The following is a 17,246-nucleotide window of genomic DNA, read 5'->3' as shown; positions in this document are numbered from 1 at the left end:
GTGTTCTGAATTCACTCAGAGTAATAGTATCAGTTCAGAGGTTACATAGGATTTCTATGCTATTATATATACATTTTGAAATTAATGGTATGGGTTTATTTTCATAGAGATTTTCATGCTTTTGAGATTGTGACTTATACTTAGTTTCTAAAACAAGGAGAATATTTGTAAAGCTTTTTATAGTCATATGATCAAGTTTATATTTTATAATACTCTTATTAATATTAAGTTCATATTCATTTAGATTTCCCTAGTTTGAATTTCATTGTCTTTTATTGTTCCGTGTGCATTTTTTTCTATTTATTCATCTCTCTAATTTTGAAACATTGCAAGATGGTTTTGATTTCATAATACAATGTTAATTCTAGGAGTATTGTGCTCCCATATTCTGAGTTGTTTGTTTTTGTTATTTTTTCTCAACTGATTATTTGATCAAACTCTTTAAAGCATTTCCCTAGCAAATTGTTTGCCATGGCAAGTGTAAATTGATTCTAGAAGTATTATTTTTGATAAGCATATTCCAAAAAAAAAAAAAAAAAGAGGGGAACATTTGTAAAAGTTGTCTTTGAGATTGTGTTGTGCTTTAACTTGTATTTAAATATGTTCAGATTTTTCACAAAAGTAATTGTATACTAAGTAAAAAAAAAGATATTATTTGAAATTGTTGCATAACTATATATTGTGTTCTGAGTCAAGATGTATTCACATTTTTTTGCAATCATTTATTATCCTCAATTTTTAAATCCATATGAGACTTGGATTATGGGAACTTATCATTTAAGACACTAATTACCTTTATTCTGAGTTATCAGATGCCAGTTGGCCAAGATGCCATCCAATCACAAGAGGAATACATGTAAGAGCAGACACTGAACTGTCACATGAGGGGAGACATGCATGAAGTCAAGGTATGGCCGAGGGAACGGCTTTTGACAAATGTTGAGGTTGGATTCTCTTGGTTTAATATTTTATTTTATTTTTCCCCACAATATTGTACAGATGGCTGGAAGTATTGATCCCACCCATCTCACTTCTACACCTGGCTTCTATGCTCCCTCCTATATGCCTGATGCCATGGACATCTCAATCCCATGCATCTGATTAAGTCTGACTCAGTTTCCTCTAATATGTTCGGTGGCATGGACATATATTCCATCCACCTATTTTAAGCCTGGCATACTGCATGGGCAGTACATATTGCTCAAATGTGGGAATGCTCATATCCCATCATTTCTCTGTTCTTTTTTGGTAACCCCCATAATTATCTCAGGTGTCATGATAAATAACAGTGTTGAATTTGGCCTTGACATCTGTTACTAATTATATTAGATTTTAAAATTTCTCATAATGGCATGAGGATAATTAGGCAGATGATGCAAAAAGTGATGAAACAAAGATAAAAATTATTTTTAATAATTAATATTGCAGCAATTGTCTTCTCAATTACCCTCCATAAGGGGGACTATAGTAATATTATAATTTTAAAGAATGTTTCAATTTTTGTTTTATTATATGTTTCATGTGTAACAACTAAGATTATGAATTCCCTTAGACATGTTTTTGAGAACTTTCATTGTTTGATTATTGACAAAGCTATTTTAAAGTTGTGTTAAGCTCAATTTTGTAGGAAATTTCCTGGCTGATTACCAGCATCCACACATCAACCCCTGAAAAGACTTCCATTCCACGACTACACCTAGAGGACATCTGAGAAAAGACTTTCAGAGACTTTAAATGAACAGTTTTGATTTGTTGTTTTTGTTGTTTTTTTTCTCTTTCTGTTATAATATACACCATCTGTAACATGTATTCTCTGCAGAGGCCCTCCCTTTGCAAGACTAATGTCAAAGCGTTGGTTCATGAGGACAAAAAAAAAAATCGCCCCTCTGGACAAAACTTTCCTCTCTTCCTTTTCTATATTGTTGTTCACATATTATTAGTTAGCAATAGTTATTATATTGTTTTTACTGTTCCGTCAAGGAAACATTTTGTTTCTTGAGGAACAACAGGGGGGACTGTAACGATTGGAATGACGGCACCTGCTGGATACTTACTGTAGAAGAGTTCTGCCCATGAAGCGAAGGTCTTTGAGGGCAAGACCAGGAGTCTTTTCTTTGGGAGGAAGTGACGCGGACTAGTGGGAGGAGGAAGGAAGAGACTGGCGCTGACTCTGGGGCTCTTTCCTGGGGACGCTGGCGGAGAAGGGAGCTAGAAATGTGCTCTCCCTTTAATAGATGGGAATCTAGGCCTTTCTCTCTCTCTTTACCAAATTCTTATTCTCCTTAATAAATGCTTAAAAGTCTAACTCTTGCTAAAGCTTATAATTTATTGGCGACCACTCATTAGATATTTTAGACAGTTTAGCTAGAATTTTAGCCCTTAACATTAGAGTACAATTTAGTTAATGGAGATGACACAGATGCAAGACAACCAACAATTCCATGTAGTGTGTATTCGGGGCCCTGTGAAAGGAAGCTCAAAACACCAGGGGCTAGGATAGTCAGGCAAGGTTTTCCAGAGCAAGTGGGACCTGCTGGTATTTGACAGAGAGGGAGAGAACATTACATGCGAGGGGATCTCTGGATTTATGTGGTAGACAGTTATGAGTGGACAAAGAGGTAGGAAAGCCCAAGGCACATATTGGGAACAATGAAAAAGCCAAACTTGCTGGATCTGAGGTTCCTAGAGAGAAAAAGAACCACAGAATTTTAGGGACTGGGTGACCTTGGACAAGTTGCTTCTCATTTCCTCCTTTGTAAAACGAGGGTATTAGATTGACGGCGTGTCTCTTTTTTTTTTGCGGGGCAATGAGGGTTAAGTGACTTGTCCAGGGTCACACAGCTACTAAGTGTCAAGCATTTGAGGCCGGATTTGAACTCTCAGGTTCTCCTGAATCCAGGGCTGGTGCTTTATCCACTGTGCCACCTAGCTGCCCCCCCCAACCTGCATGTCTCTTAAGACCATCAGCCGTTCAAATCCATTGATGAGGCATCGAGACAGGCTGATGAAGGAAATATGTGGCACTTACCTCAGTTCGTTCCAGCACAGGAGCCTGGTTGAGAAGGCTTAAGGGTTCGTGGAGCTGAGTGACTTTCAGAGATCAACATGCACAAACCTTTTGTTTTTATAGATGAGGAAAATTCGTGAGAAAGTCCCAGAGAGGTCAGATGACTTGCTTAGCTAAGGTCACATAATTCATGGGTTCTTTGGTCCTCGATTTCAGCATTCTTTTCCCTACACCATACCATTTCAAGTTGGTGCAAAGGATGAAGGAGGGAGGCTGGTGTCCAGTGGGTCGGGATAGGACAGTTCCAACTGTATCCACAAGAGGGCAGCCGACACTATCCCTTATACAGAAGTGAGGGTAGGGGCCGGGAGTAAGAACTGGGTTAGGAGCTAGGGACCAGGCCCAATGGGACTGAGCCTTCCCTCCACCTCCAACACATTCCAGGAAAGAATGATGCTACAAAAGGCCCATGCCCACGGCCCTTGAGGTGAGATGAGAGAGAGGGAAGAAGGGGAAATGCTCAGTGCCTACGGCCACTTTCCCCCACCTCCCCCCAAGCTGGACCTCCCCTTTAGAGTCCCCATCACACAAGAAGCACTCACCACCAGCAAATCAAACACAATTTATTAGTTGAACTGCACTTCCACCATCACACAGACTACTTCAAAGAGCCAGGATATGGGGGAGGGAAGACCCCTAGGCCTGGGCTGGGGAGTAATCAGCCTCCCCTACCCCAAGGGGCACCAAAGAGGGAGGGTGGGGTTGAATGGGGGAGGGGGAACCATCTCCCCATGCGTTCACCACACGGCAGCCCTGCAGAGCCTCACATAAATACAGACACGCTTAACAAAAATAGTATATCATCTTCACAAGGAATAAAAACTAATCTCAAATATATACAGCAAAGACAAGACTATGATACAGGGGCAAGGTGGTGAGGGGAAGGTCAAGGGGTGGTAGTGGTAAGGAATTGGCTGGTCCTTCAACTGGGATTAGGAAAACATTTTGAATGGTAGGGCCGTGCCACTTATGTGATGGACTCAGACCCATGAGAGAGGCCACAGGTCGGCAGGCTGTGGGAAGGGACAAACAGCCTGGCCTGGCTAAACAGTAAGCACCCCAAGTGTGAATTCTGAAAGCTATGAGAAGGAAGAGGTTTGGAGTATGCCCTGAGAGGGGCGTTAGTGTGATGGAGTCAAATCTTTTTCAAGACCAACCTCCCCTCTCCCCTCCCTCCCCCTTTTCTAGTCACCAAGCAAAGAGTCAGGCTCTTCTTTAAGTCTCATAGATCAAGCTCAAGAGAAGAGCAGGATCTTGGAGATCAGCTAGTCCACTTCCTCATTTGATAGGAGAAAACTGAGGCTGAAGGGACTGATTTGCTCAAGGTCACATAGCTCCTTCGTGGTGAAGATGAGACTTGGCCAAGGTCTTCTCACTCCTAGGTCCAATACTTACTCCACTAGAACATGCCCATCCTACATTAAGTGGGAGGTGCCCAAGAGCCTCTGTGAGCAACCCCAGGTGTTTCCAGGTGCCCTGGGGTCCCCCTTCACCTTTGGGTCTGAATTTCACCTGTTTATCTGGGCACTGGTTGAAAGTGATTCAGGAGAGAGCCAGGTCCACAATTCTCCTGGGATCTCCAAGAACTAAGATGATTAAGGAAAACAGCTGTAAACAGCTATGAGCTGTTACTTTCCCCCTATACCTCCTGTTTTCTCTTGATGGGCAGGAGCTAAATGTGAGGGGGAGGGGAAGCTATTCAAGGGTTCAGTTCTAGAACTCAGAGATGGTGGTGAACTGACACCTCCATCATTACCTTCCTTCTGCAAGCCCACTAACTCCAGCAAGAAATATTGGTCCAACTGACCAGCCAAGGCCAGACCAAGTTACTTTCCTGAGACACTCTGGGTTGCCTGTATGACTGGATTCCTAGGCTACCTCTGAAGGTGGTGGGTGGGGCATGGGCTGGAGTTACCAGAAGGAGCAGCACGCTTAGGAGAGGTGACTGAGGCTGGCCAAACCTGGTGATCTGGAACCTGTGACAACTAACTACAGGGTTACATGAACAAGCTATCCACCCCCTGCTTCAAGCAGGAAGTCCTTAGAGACAATCTGTCCTTAGTAATGGAGAGGTCTGGATCTGAGAATACCTCTTCTTGGCCCTTTCCAACATTAGGGATTGGAAGGAGAGTAAAATTATCCATTCTGATAACACAAAAATAAAAATTAAGTTGATTTATTTTTTTCCCCTGGAAAAGCTCTATGTTTTTATAAGGTTTCTTGATCCTTCTTGATTTGGTCAGGTTCGGGGAAGGGCACAGCTCTAGCAAGTCTGAGGGAGGAGAGAGGTCATGACTAGGCAGCTTGCACCCCAAGTGTAGTAGAGGTTCAAGAAGTTGCATGTTTTTTTTTTCTTTTTGCAGGACTTAGACATTGAACAGAAAAAGGGCCCAGGGGTCTCAGATTGCATACTATTGGAGGTGGGGAGGGGGTTGGGACCCCACATGATAGACGTCAGCTGTATGTAGTGGATTTCCTCTGTGTCAGGACAGAGTACAGGTCAAGCTGGGTTGGAGTGGGTGAATCAGATAGGTTCAAAGGTAGATTCAGTGTATGGTCACTTCCGGCTGAACAGGGATCCCAGCAGGACCACACCAGCCACCGTCATGCCAGTCAGCAGCCATCGGTTGAAGCGCTCCTGGCCCTTCCGGCTCTCTGCAGCTGCATCATTCCCATAAAGCTCCACGAAGGTGTCCTGTAAGGGAAAAAGGATTTGTTGGGGGCAGTTGCAACTGGGAGTCAAGGGAAAACTGGCCCAGCCAAGAGCCCAAAGCACAGTCTGGGAAAAAGAAGAAAGACTAAGGACTTTCTTGCTACATGAATAAAGGATTCTGTGGCTAGTCTCCAATGAGGTCCATTTTTATTTCCCAATCCAGCCCACAAAACCTCTCAATCACCAGTAGAAAAGTAAAGAAATGTAACCAAGTTGTTCCTATAACACCAAACTGAGGGCAGGATAAAGGCCCAGAGGGCTGTTTTCCAAAGCCCAGGGAGGACACCAGTCACTTACTAATTGTGGGAAGCAGTGTGAAATCATACAAGGAACAACTGGGCTGGGTAAAGTGGGTTCTGCCATCACACATCTAAGTGTGACTTTGGACAAGTCATTTAACCTCTATGTTGGGTCTCCATTTCATTGAATGTTAGAACAAGAAAGTCCTTAGAACATAGAATAGAACTCTTCAAGTTCCGGGCCTGCGATTGGCAACATGGCTAAACGCACCAAGAAGGTCGGAATTGTTGGTAAATATGGAACACGTTATGGTGCATCCCTCAGAAAAATGGTGAAGAAAATTGAAATTAGCCAGCATGTCAAGTATACCTGCTCCTTCTGTGGCAAGACCAAAATGAAGAGACGGGCTGTGGGTATCTGGCATTGTGGATCCTGTATGAAAACAGTTGCTGGTGGTGCATGGACTTACAATACCACCTCTGCAGTTACAGTCAAATCTGCCATCAGAAGACTGAAGGAATTGAAAGACCAGTAAAATCTCCCCATCAAATATCTGTAGCCCATAGTCCAACAATAAATGGGTTAATTTATGGAATTAAAAAAAAAACATAGAATAGAAAATGTCTGAGTTACAAAAGACCTTCGATAACACCTAGTGCAACCCCCTCATTTTACAGACGGAAAAACTGAAGTCCCAAACTGGCAGAGTGACTTGCTCAACATTACAGAGCTGACATAGAGACTAGAACCCAGTCCACCATACTTATTTTACTCTTCTAAGTTGCCTTTCTTTTTAAAAATGGGGATACTAATCTGGTCTCACTTCCCCAGAAGGTAGTTTGAGATAATGGATTGCACTGTGCTATATAAATGCAAGAACTCAAGGATGCAAGATATCTGGGACCTTTGGTGGAAGAGGAAGAGGAAGAGGAAGAGGAAGAGGAAGAGAATGGAAGAGCTGTGCAGGCTGGCAAATAGGGCTGGAGATCTGTGGGGGAAGTAGGCACTGTGTCCAGTCCCTCATTCAATCCTTTGGGTAACTGGTTCGATGCCCAGAAGATAACTGTTTGGTGCCTCTGCTGATGGATGTGTTAACCAGATCTGGGGGCACAGTCATGACACAGCATGGTTTGCTCTGCTCCAAACAGATTCTCACTATCAAACTATCCTAATCAATGGCACCAACCAAGCTTCTCTGGACCTCCTACCTTTAAACTCCTTCTCCAAACAGCCTCAACTCTAAGGATCCAAACAGGGCTCCTCCCCCCACTCAGTTCATTTCTTGCACCTTCTAAGTCTTCTAGGACTGCCCTCCCCCAAAATATCTGAATTACATCTCATTTCAGCACCTAATCAATTTATGCTAATCTACACTTGTACCTATCTTCTTTAGGCATTTATTAAAACATTTTCTCAAAGCTACTGGATGGCAGGGTCTTCTGCCTAGTCCAGGCAAAACCCTGGGCAGATACTTGATAGCAGGGTCCATAACTTGGCTTCCCTCTTATCCCCACCATATATACTTTCATTGGATGTGAAGGGGTGGAAGGGATCTTAGAAATCACTTGAGGGGCAGCTAGGTGGTACAGTGGATAAAGCACTGGCCCTGGATTCAGGAGTATCTGAGTTCAAATCCAGCCTTAGACACTCGACACTTACTAGCTGTGTGACCCTGGGCAAGTCACTTAACCCCCACTGCCCCGCCCCCCCCCCAAAAAAGTAAAGCACAAGAAATCATTTGAAAAGGGAATAAATTGAAGCCTGGAAAGAAGACATGATTTACCCAAGATCACACAGGTAGAAAGGAGCAAACTCAAAAAAAGGGGCAAAAACTCCAGTCTTCTGACTCCAAACCCAGTGTGTGGTTTCTCAGTTCTGGGCATCACATGGAGGTTTGGGTTAGGTGAACTAAGGTCCTTTCTAATTCTTAGATTTAGATAGCAAGCTGAGAGGACACAGCAGACCGATTATCCATATCCAAGAATCTCTTTCTCCATGATCATTGAATGTTAGACCTGGAAGGGACTTTAATAAGCACCTAGTTCAATGCCATTTTACAGAGAAGGAAACTGAGGCTAACAAAGGCGAAGAAATTGTTCAAAGTCACACAATGAGCTGGGTGAAGCAACAACAGGATTCCAGGTTTCCTGATTCTCAATATCACTGACTCTTTATGTGGACCTGAGACCAGGAGTTACAGTGAAGCAGTGTACAGCCAGGCTTCAAGTTCATTCACTAAGGCTGAGCCTCAAGACAGCAGGTTCCACTTGAGAGCTGGTTTATCACCAACAAGAATTTATGGAGTACCTATTGTATGCAGTGCCCTCTGTTTGGTGTGGTGAGATATACAAAGATTCAGAAAACACCATCCGTAGGGCAGTGGAAAGAACAGTAGACAGAGTGAGAGGATCTGGGTTCAAAGTCTAGCTCTGCCAATTACTACCTACCTGCATGACGTTGAACAAATCATTTAATCTCTTTGGGCCTCGGTTTCCTTCTCTGTAAAATGAGAGTACTAAGATCCCTTCTAGCTCTCAAAGCCATTCATCATGGTACGGTGGAAAGAACACTGGGTTGTAATCCTCATGCTGCCATTTATTGTTACCCACATGACTTTGGGTAAGTGACCTAACATCTCCAGGTGTCAGTTTCCTCATCTGTAAAATGAAGGAGTTGAACTAGATGAGCCCTAAATGGTTCCTTCCAGATCTAAGTCTATGATCCTATGAATCTACAAGATCACTACTGGCTGGTAAGGCTTCAGAGGGGAGGAGGCATGATTTAACTGAATGGATCCAGGGTGGGAGGAAAGCTCAGGGTCATTAGTCCACAGACCTAAGGGACCAAACACAAAGTTGTGCCCACAATGGATTGGGTTACCTTGGGAAGTAGTGAGTTTTCCATTACTGGAGGGGAACCAGATCCAAATAGACTCATTTTCCTGGAAAAGACATCCCTAATTTTTCCTGATCCACAGGGAGTGAGGGATCCCAGGCAGAAGCCACATGATTTACTTGGAGACCCTAAGGGATTCAGATCTCAACTCCAACCCTTCCTAGGTAGAGGGAAGGTGAAAAAAAATCAAGTACAAGTGGGGAGGAAAGACCAGTGGATCAAAACCTAGTTAACTGGTGGGGAAGAGGAGGGTATGCAATATCCCAACCAGGGGAAGAGATGCCTGGATTCCTAGCAGGGATATTTCCTAAAAAATTGAGCTGGGAATCACAGGGAATTTTCAGCTTTTGCTAATGAGCCTAATGAGTAAACAGGCTGTCGTCCCCACAGGGACACAAAGCACATACTGTCCAGGAACAGTCACTCAAAGAGGGCAGAGAACAGTAGCTTTGATGCAACAACAAACAAAGCTCACATATTTTCCCCTCTCCTTCCCTGCCCTCTGCCCCACCCCCAAGCCCCCAAGCTGTAGTGCATTCCTGTCCCAAAGAATGTTCATATTCTGAGGAGGTGGATAACAGGAATTCATCCAGGATAAAATATGCCAGGTTCTCCCTGGAATTTGGATCCTGGGCATAGGTCTATGCCCAGAAAAATGGGCTCTGTTTTTCTAATGCAGCTGAGAGGCAGTGGGGTGTGGGTATATTTAGCTGTTGGTTCACAAAGCAAAAAAGCACCCTTGGAAACAACCACAGTCATTTTCTCTGCTGGCCCAGATAAACAAACAGGGCTGCCAGTCTGGAAAAGCAGAGATAAGCCCTGACCTGCCCCCTTCTCCCCAGGCCACCCTCCTCACTAACAGCTAGATGTTATGTTATATATTACAACTAGGCTTATGGTTGCTGGTGAGGGTTCTGAAGTCACAGGGGCACGGAGAATATTAAGGTTTTTGGCATCTCCTAGAGAGGAGGAGGCCTTTGGCTTAGGCCAGGGCAGAAGCAGGGACACTGCTAGACTAATGGTAACAGTTGCTATGGAGGGGTATGCGGAGCTTCTACTTCCCCCTAGCAACATAGTAATGGATGCCTTCCTTTGCCAGAAACTTCCAATTGACCAACCTAAAGTGACAGTGTCATAGAATGGTGGGGCTGGGAAAAACTTTAGAACATGGAATGTTGGGGCTTCAAGGGATCTTTGAACATATGATGTCAGAGTTGTTAAAAAACACTCATCATCTAGTCTGAGCCTTTCATTTGAAAGAGGAAGAAAAAAGAACCTGAGAAGTGATCTGCCCAAATCATTAGATAGAAGCAGAGAGAAGTCGCAAACCCAGCCAATAGCTACCTATACCCTATGCTTCTGCAAGACCGTTCTAACTTATGGATCCTCAATCCCTACCTTTATGGCTTTCTTCCTCCCCTCTACCTAGCCTCACTATCCCACCCTCTTCTCAGACATGCTAGTTCATAGTCATCTCTTCCTCAGAACTCTTTTTTTTTTTTAAAGTGAGGCAATTGGGGTTAAGTGACTTGCCCAGGGTCACACAGCTAGTAAGTGTTAAGTGTCTGAGTCCGGATTTGAACTCAGGTCCTCCTGACTCCAGGGCCGGTGCTCTATCCACTGTGCCACCTAGCTGCCCCATTCCTCAGAACTCTTGAAGTTCTTCCTGCCCATGCTACTCACTGGGTCCTTGGTATAGACCCCCCTTGGAACTGTCAGTGACTTAGCTCTCTAGTTTTTGCTGCTCTGCAAGGCTTGTGTTTTGTTCCTTTATCTATTCCTACCATCACACAGCTAGTGCCTTCCCAACTAAACTCATAGTTGGTCTTCAATCACACAGGATGGAATGTGGTGCTATACAGTGAAAGATGCCATTGACTTGGAGACAGAGAACCTGCGTTCAAGTTCTGCTTCCGACATGTACTAAGCTGTGTGATTCTAAACAAGTCCCTTCAACTCTGAGCCTCAATTTCCGCCACTGTACAATGAGGATAATCAAACCTGCACTATCTCTGCCTCACACATGCTTGTTTTGGTAAAGCATTTTGTAAACTTTCAAGTTCTACAGAAACTTAAGTTAATCTTAGCCTCTTCCTGCAGGAGACAGTATAACGCTCTCCAGTCAGCAATGCCAATGAATAAGAGGGCCAGCTACAGCAGCCAGGCAGGGATGTCAATGAGTGGACCAATGTTTAGCCATGCCAGCTCAGGCATGAACCGGAACTGCTTCCTGGGTTGTTTTTCATTTTTCAAGGTCCAGATGAAGGCCCATTTCATCTAGGAAGCTTTCCCTAACCACCCAAGTCAAAGGTCAACTATACCTCTTCTGGCATCTTACAGCCCTACAGACACAGAAGCACAAGGAATACTCCTCACAATCTAACAGGTGTCTTTTTATCTTGTCTTTCCAACCAAACCACGAACTCCTGAAAGATAAGGGCTGTGTCTTGTACCTTGAATGTATCCCATGGCTCTGAACAGAAAAAGTGACTTGCCTATGGCCATACAGGTGCTAAGCAACTATTACTTGTTTCCCTCTCCCCCCCTTATAGTACACATTTATGTAAGTTTAGAGAGTGTTTTTCACACATATATACATAAGCGTGTATGTGTATGTATATATGTATGTGTATATATATACACACACATACCCATATATGTACATATATACATTTACACATATGTATATGTTGATCCTCACAGCAGCCTTGTGATGCAAGAATGAGGAAACTGAGGCTCAGAGAGAGAAGTTAATTTACTCCTAGTCACCCAACTATTTGAGTAGTTGGCCCAAGAATCCAACTTAAATCTTGCCCAGAGTCGGGGGCAGCTAGGTGGCGCAGTGGATAGAGCACCGGCCCTGGAGTCAGGAGTACCTGAGTTCAAATCCGGCCTCAGACACTTAACACTTACTAGCTGTGTGACCCTGGGCAAGTCACTTAACCCCAATTGCCTCACTAAAAAAAAAACCAAAAACCAAAACAAAACCAAAAACAAATCTTGCCCAGAGTCCAGGGCACTTCGTAGCACCACTGAGTATGCGACCAACAGCTACTTTGGTCATAGGGAGGATTTCTGTTAAAAAAACCAAAACATGCGGGGCAGCTAGGTGGCGCAGTGGATAGAGCACTGGCCCTGGAGTCAGGAGTACCTGAGTTCAAATCCGGTCTCAGACACTTAACATTTACTAGCTGTGTGACCCTGGGCAAGTCACTTAACCCCAATTGCCTTACTAAAAAAACAAAAACAAAAACAAAAACAAAAAAACCAAAACAACTTATCTGGTAGGTCTCATGATCTGTTGAATGTGGTGCATTCTCCTGGTATAAAAGCTCAAAGTCAAGTCAAGTTGGTGACAGTGGGAACAAAGTTGATAGACTAACCCTCAGCAGGCAGGGTGAGAATGGGTGACAGAAAAATACACAACACAGGAATGAAGAGGGAAAATAAACCACTCCCTTCTCCATGTCACCATCAGGGAATGGTTAACTCCCTTACCAAACCCAACCTGCCCTTCCTCTTGGGTGGTTCCAGAGGGGGCTGGGGCCATTGCTTCCTTCCGTGAGGCTATTTTGGGAAGAGGCAGTCTGGGAAGAGCAACAGTATGGGGGGGGGGGGGGAGGGCAGGCAGAAAGCTCCCTGCCCCCCCTCTAATCTTAAATCCAACATGAAGGCTGTGTCACTCCCTGAGTCATTTCCCCTTTCAGTGCTTCAGTTTCTCCTTTGAATAATTTCCTCTGGGCTTAAGAACAAGACTATGTTAGGAGAGTCTTGGGAGACAGCAGGAAGAGAGTGAAAAGAGAGGAAACGGAGTGTCTGTTGAACACTCTTAGCAAATTAGGAGACCAGGGATTTCGCCAAGTGACTCACTGATTCAAGAACTGCTGGAAGGAACCCTGGACATCATTTAGTTCAATGTGATCATTTTACAAATGAGAAAATTGGAGCTCAGAGAGAGGAAGAGACCCACCTGAGGTCACACAGCTACTGAAAAGTAGAGCTGGTACTCATCCTGGTTGGTTAAACCCCAGGTTCAGGGCATTTTCCACTACATACACATCTCTGTCTCCTGGTTTCCTCTTTCTTCGAGTCAAACATACCAAGTCCCGTGTCCCAGTAGGGTTGGAAATTCTGGGGGTTTGGAGAGGAGAGGGTAGAGAAAAGAGAGGGGTTTTCTCCAGAGGACTGTTATGGACTTAAAGATAAAAACCCAAGACTTTGGGGAAAAGGTTCACCGAGGTTACTATGGAAACTGGGGCAAACTATACCTGAGGAATACCCATGGGTGGGTTTCTTGGTATTGGAAGGTAATGAGACAGGTCTCTGCATGACTATGTTTCCCCAGCTCTGAGGTTAATAGCTACCCTTCCTTCCCCCTACCTCAACCCAATGAATTCTGAGAAGCCACCCACACTTGGCATTTTCATTTCTTGGAAAAAGAAATGGGGGAGGAAAGAGGGCAGAGAAGACAGAGAGCTATCAGGCACCACAGCGTTCCAATTCTGCAACACATTCTCAAAAAAGCTAGCCTGACAATCTTAGGGTCTGACTCCTACTCATTCCAGGCCCACACTTGCCCTTGTCCAACTGAGGAAGTGGAATGAATGAAGGGCACCCTGGCTGGGGAGACACAGTGCAAGCAAGCAATGATGACACAGTGAGGGACTGACCAGACAGATGAGAAGAATGCTTTCTTCTCTGGGGCCTGTTTCCTCATCTGTACAACGAAGCAGCTGGATTAGCCAGTCTCTAAGGCCCCTCCCAGCTGAGGCATTTTCTGCTCTAAACACAAAGTGATTTGCATTCAAGTGAGATTTACCTTTTTCTTTCTAGGGTTTGCTCCGTGGGGCAGATAAGGGTGTACTTATTAGTACTTAACAGGCAGCATGTAGTAGAATGGCAGAGTAGAGGCAGAGGATTTGAGTTCAAATCCTGGCTCTGCTACTTACTGCTTGTCTGACTTTGGAGAAGTCATTGTTTTTCCCAGGGGCTCTGTTTCCTCAAATATGAAATGAGGGATTTTAACCAGATGATATCTAAGATCCATTCCAGCTCTAAATCTTATGAGCCCATCAATTCACTACTTTAGTTTTTCATGTATCTTGTTCCCCCATTTGAGAAGGACTTGGTTTTAGGCATATTTCCCACGATAAATATGTCAGTGGATTAGTCTCTTTTGAGGAAATGGAACAGGAAAAAAAAAAATCCTGTTCTTTCTCCCCTCCTCAGCCCTATATTCTGCCAAACTACCATGCCAGTTTGGGAAAGGTAGAAAGCCCAGAGACATTGTAAACCCATGTTCTACCCTCTAGGCAAAATTTGTAGAAACCCAGCCAGCAAACAGGACTCTCTAACCTCCCTTTCTAGGCATCTCTCACTCCTGGAGTCTTCTTACCTTGGTCCACCATGGTGCTTCTCTGGCTGACTAGGGCATAGTCTGGGCCACTGCCTCTCCCAGGTTTAACTTCTTGCCAATCCTTGCTCCGACTCTCCTTTCCTTACCCCCATTTTTCATCATTGTTGATCTTGACAAAGTGTTTATGACAAAGTAAAAAGAGTCAAAAGACTGGCTGGTAGGACCTTGAACCAGTCCTCTGTAGGCCTCAGTTTCCTCATTCATAAAATAAGTGGACTGCTGTAAAAGACCTGCCAGGTCCCTTCCTTCCAGTTCTAAAATCCACAAGCTCTGGTTCTAATTGAGTCCTAGGCTCCAGATCTATGATTAACTCCCTGTGTAACTTTGGGCAAGCTGCCCCCCTTCTCTGGGTCTCAGTTTTCTTCCTTGCAAAATAAAGGTGGCAGACTAGATGACTTTTCAGCTCCTATATTCTAAGATTTTGTTTAAAGTGTCTCACACTAAGGCACCAATGACTAATAAATAACCTAAATTTTTCCAAGGGCTCTTTGTAATCCCCCGCCAAAGAAGATTCATTAATTAGTGAAATTCTTAGGAGAACATATTTTTCTTGCTTTCCTGTTCTGCCTTCTCTCTACCCCCAAGCCAAACATGTAGTTGGCAACTCTTGCCACCCCTCCAAAGGTCCACTATCATCATTTAATGTTAGAATTGGAAGGGACCTTAAGAGAGATGGCACAGGATAATGGAAAACTGGGTGGTCTAGTGGAAAAGGACCAGGTCTGGGATCAGAAGGCCGGAGTTTCAGGAAGACCCCAGACTAGGTGCGCTGCTCTGGACAAATCACGTCACCTCCCTGGGTCATTTCCTCATTTATAGCATGCTGGTTTGGGACTAGATGGTTTCTAAAAGTTCCCTCTGACTCCATCCCAGGATCCTTTGAGATCCTCTAGTCTAATCCCTTCTTTCACAGAGGAGTGAACCTGAAGCTCAGAGCTGAAGTGACTGGCTCCGGATGCAGGTGTCATGGGGCGCAGAGCACCCCAGAATTTCTCTGGGGCACACCGAGGAATCTTCTCCTTGAGAAACTAAACCAGAGGACAGATAACGCCTAGAGGAACCAAATCGGACTGAGCTAGCTTGGGATTCCTACCCTTCATTCTGGTCTCCCTTACCCTGGGGAGATAAGTTTGGGTGTGGCTGCGGCCTTTGTGTCCTGAAGAGGGATCCGTAGCCAACCCTCACCCAATTCCTCTAGTCACTACTAGTGGGGGATGGTCCTCCACTCCTCACCCAATTCCCCCAGCTACCACCAGTGGGGGATGGTCCACCTTCATTAAAGGAACTTTCCACAGGCAGATGGTCCACCCCCATCAGGCCTCTATAAAAGTACCTTCCAGTCTCCTGTTCGAGGAGATTTGGTACCTCTGAGCCATGTGCTTTAAGCCAAATCTCCCCATGAAAAGTCCAAGGATTTCTTTCATGGTTTCCCTCCCCCCACCCTTCCCTTCCCTTGGCCCTAAATAAACTATCACCTTGTTCTAACTAAGTTTTGTGTGCAAGAGGGTGTAATCCTAAGAACCCCAACTCCCACCAACCTGTACCCCATTTCCCACCATAACACAGGTCTCTGGACTCCCTGTTCTAGAAACCCCAAGTACTGTTCCTGGAGGCTCAGGCGGGGCGTGGGAAGTTGCTCTTCCCTACACAGGCTGTACACAAGGCTCCCCAGGGTGCTCTGGACAGCCTCCTGGCCTGCCTGTGTCACTGAGACCTTTTTGCCCCAACACTAGCTTGGACTAGCCCAGGCAAGTCCGGATATGTTCAGGCACCTCTATCTGATAGGAAATGTTTGGAATTCCTGAGCTGATGGCAACAGCTCTAGACTCCCCCCAGATACCAGTGAATCTCTGAAACATCCCTTTTTCCCTCAATCCCCAGCATTTCTCTTGCCAAACAAACAAACAAAAACTCCTCAAAATGAGGGGGCCTTGAGAGAGGCTCAAAGTATTGCATTTCCTACATTCCAGCCTGCCAACCTTCGGAGTCCCTCCCCTATGGTTAGCCTCCCTCTCCTGAAGATGCAGAAACCAAGATGTCTACGATAAGAAGGAAAATTCCCTGCCCCATCAAGAGCCTGTGTAATCAGTACTCTGCAGCCAACCAGAGAGAGGTTCACTGTTTACAGACCATCAGTAATAAACAACTCTTGGATGGTTTCCCAAGGCAATCTCAAAAGCTCCCTTGCCATGTACCATGTGCCAATGCACACACAGTGTCATATTCTCTTAGTCCTACTCTATCCCTATGAGTTGTTTCAGAAATGAGAGATCAACTTGGTTTTACAAATGAGGCAGCTGAGGCACAAAACTGTTCAGGAATTGGGGGAAATCAGGGAAGGCTTCCTAACAATGAGGATATTTGAATTAGGCCTTGAAGAATAGGCTTAGTGGGAAAATACTGGGTCATGAGGTCTGGATTCTACCTTCACTTCCATCTCTGAACTGACCAAATGACCTTGGACAAGTCATTTTCAGTGACTCCGGGTTCCGATTACTCATGAAAAAAATAGAATGTAAATTGCTTTTCAGGAAGGACTTTTTTGTTTTTTGACTTTGTTATCACTATAAGCTTATATAGTGCTTGGCACACAGTATAAATGTTGGTTGAATTGAATTGAAGATAGGGGTCATAATGGTGAGGTGAAAAAAATACTTAAAACTAGAGGCCAAGAAAACCTGGCTGTAGCCTCAGTTCTGCTACTAGACTCTCTACTAACTAACTTAGTAAACCTAAGTAAGTCATTTCTCTCTATCTACATTTCCTCCTTGGCAAAAAGGAAACAAACACTTACGAACAATACCCCCCAAATGGGGGAAGGGACTAGGAGTACCTCATCTCTGAAATATATTCCAATCCTAACAGTCTATATAACTGCATAACAGTGATGGAGGGTGGAGAGGAACCAAAGATTT

The 17,246-nt window shown here is 44.5% G+C and overlaps 2 protein-coding genes across 6 annotated transcripts in view; one reads left to right on the top strand and one right to left on the bottom strand.

Annotated features, from left to right (window-relative positions):
* Positions 1 to 3,613: 3,613 nt before the first annotated feature.
* Positions 3,614 to 17,246, bottom strand: part of BCL2L1 (BCL2 like 1) — a 51,326-nt gene continuing 37,693 nt past the window's right edge. For all 5 annotated transcript variants that reach the window (XM_043982849.1, XM_043982847.1, XM_043982846.1 and 2 more), the window contains exon 3: positions 3,614 to 5,762. In XM_043982849.1, coding sequence (XP_043838784.1) covers positions 5,625 to 5,762 — 138 coding nt within the window. In that variant the 3' untranslated portion in view covers positions 3,614 to 5,624. The remainder of the gene's footprint in view (positions 5,763 to 17,246) is intronic.
* On the top strand, positions 6,240 to 6,616 carry LOC122740537 (60S ribosomal protein L37a). The gene has a single exon (XM_043982852.1). It carries the CDS (start codon positions 6,277 to 6,279, stop codon positions 6,553 to 6,555), a length of 279 nt encoding a protein of 92 aa, XP_043838787.1. The 5' UTR covers positions 6,240 to 6,276; the 3' UTR covers positions 6,556 to 6,616.

This window comes from Dromiciops gliroides, chromosome 2 (genome assembly GCF_019393635.1).
Source record: "Dromiciops gliroides isolate mDroGli1 chromosome 2, mDroGli1.pri, whole genome shotgun sequence".
NCBI lineage: Eukaryota > Metazoa > Chordata > Mammalia > Microbiotheria > Microbiotheriidae > Dromiciops > Dromiciops gliroides.
The sequence above is the reverse complement of the archived record's forward strand: the minus strand, read 5'-3'. Positions and strand labels throughout refer to the sequence as shown.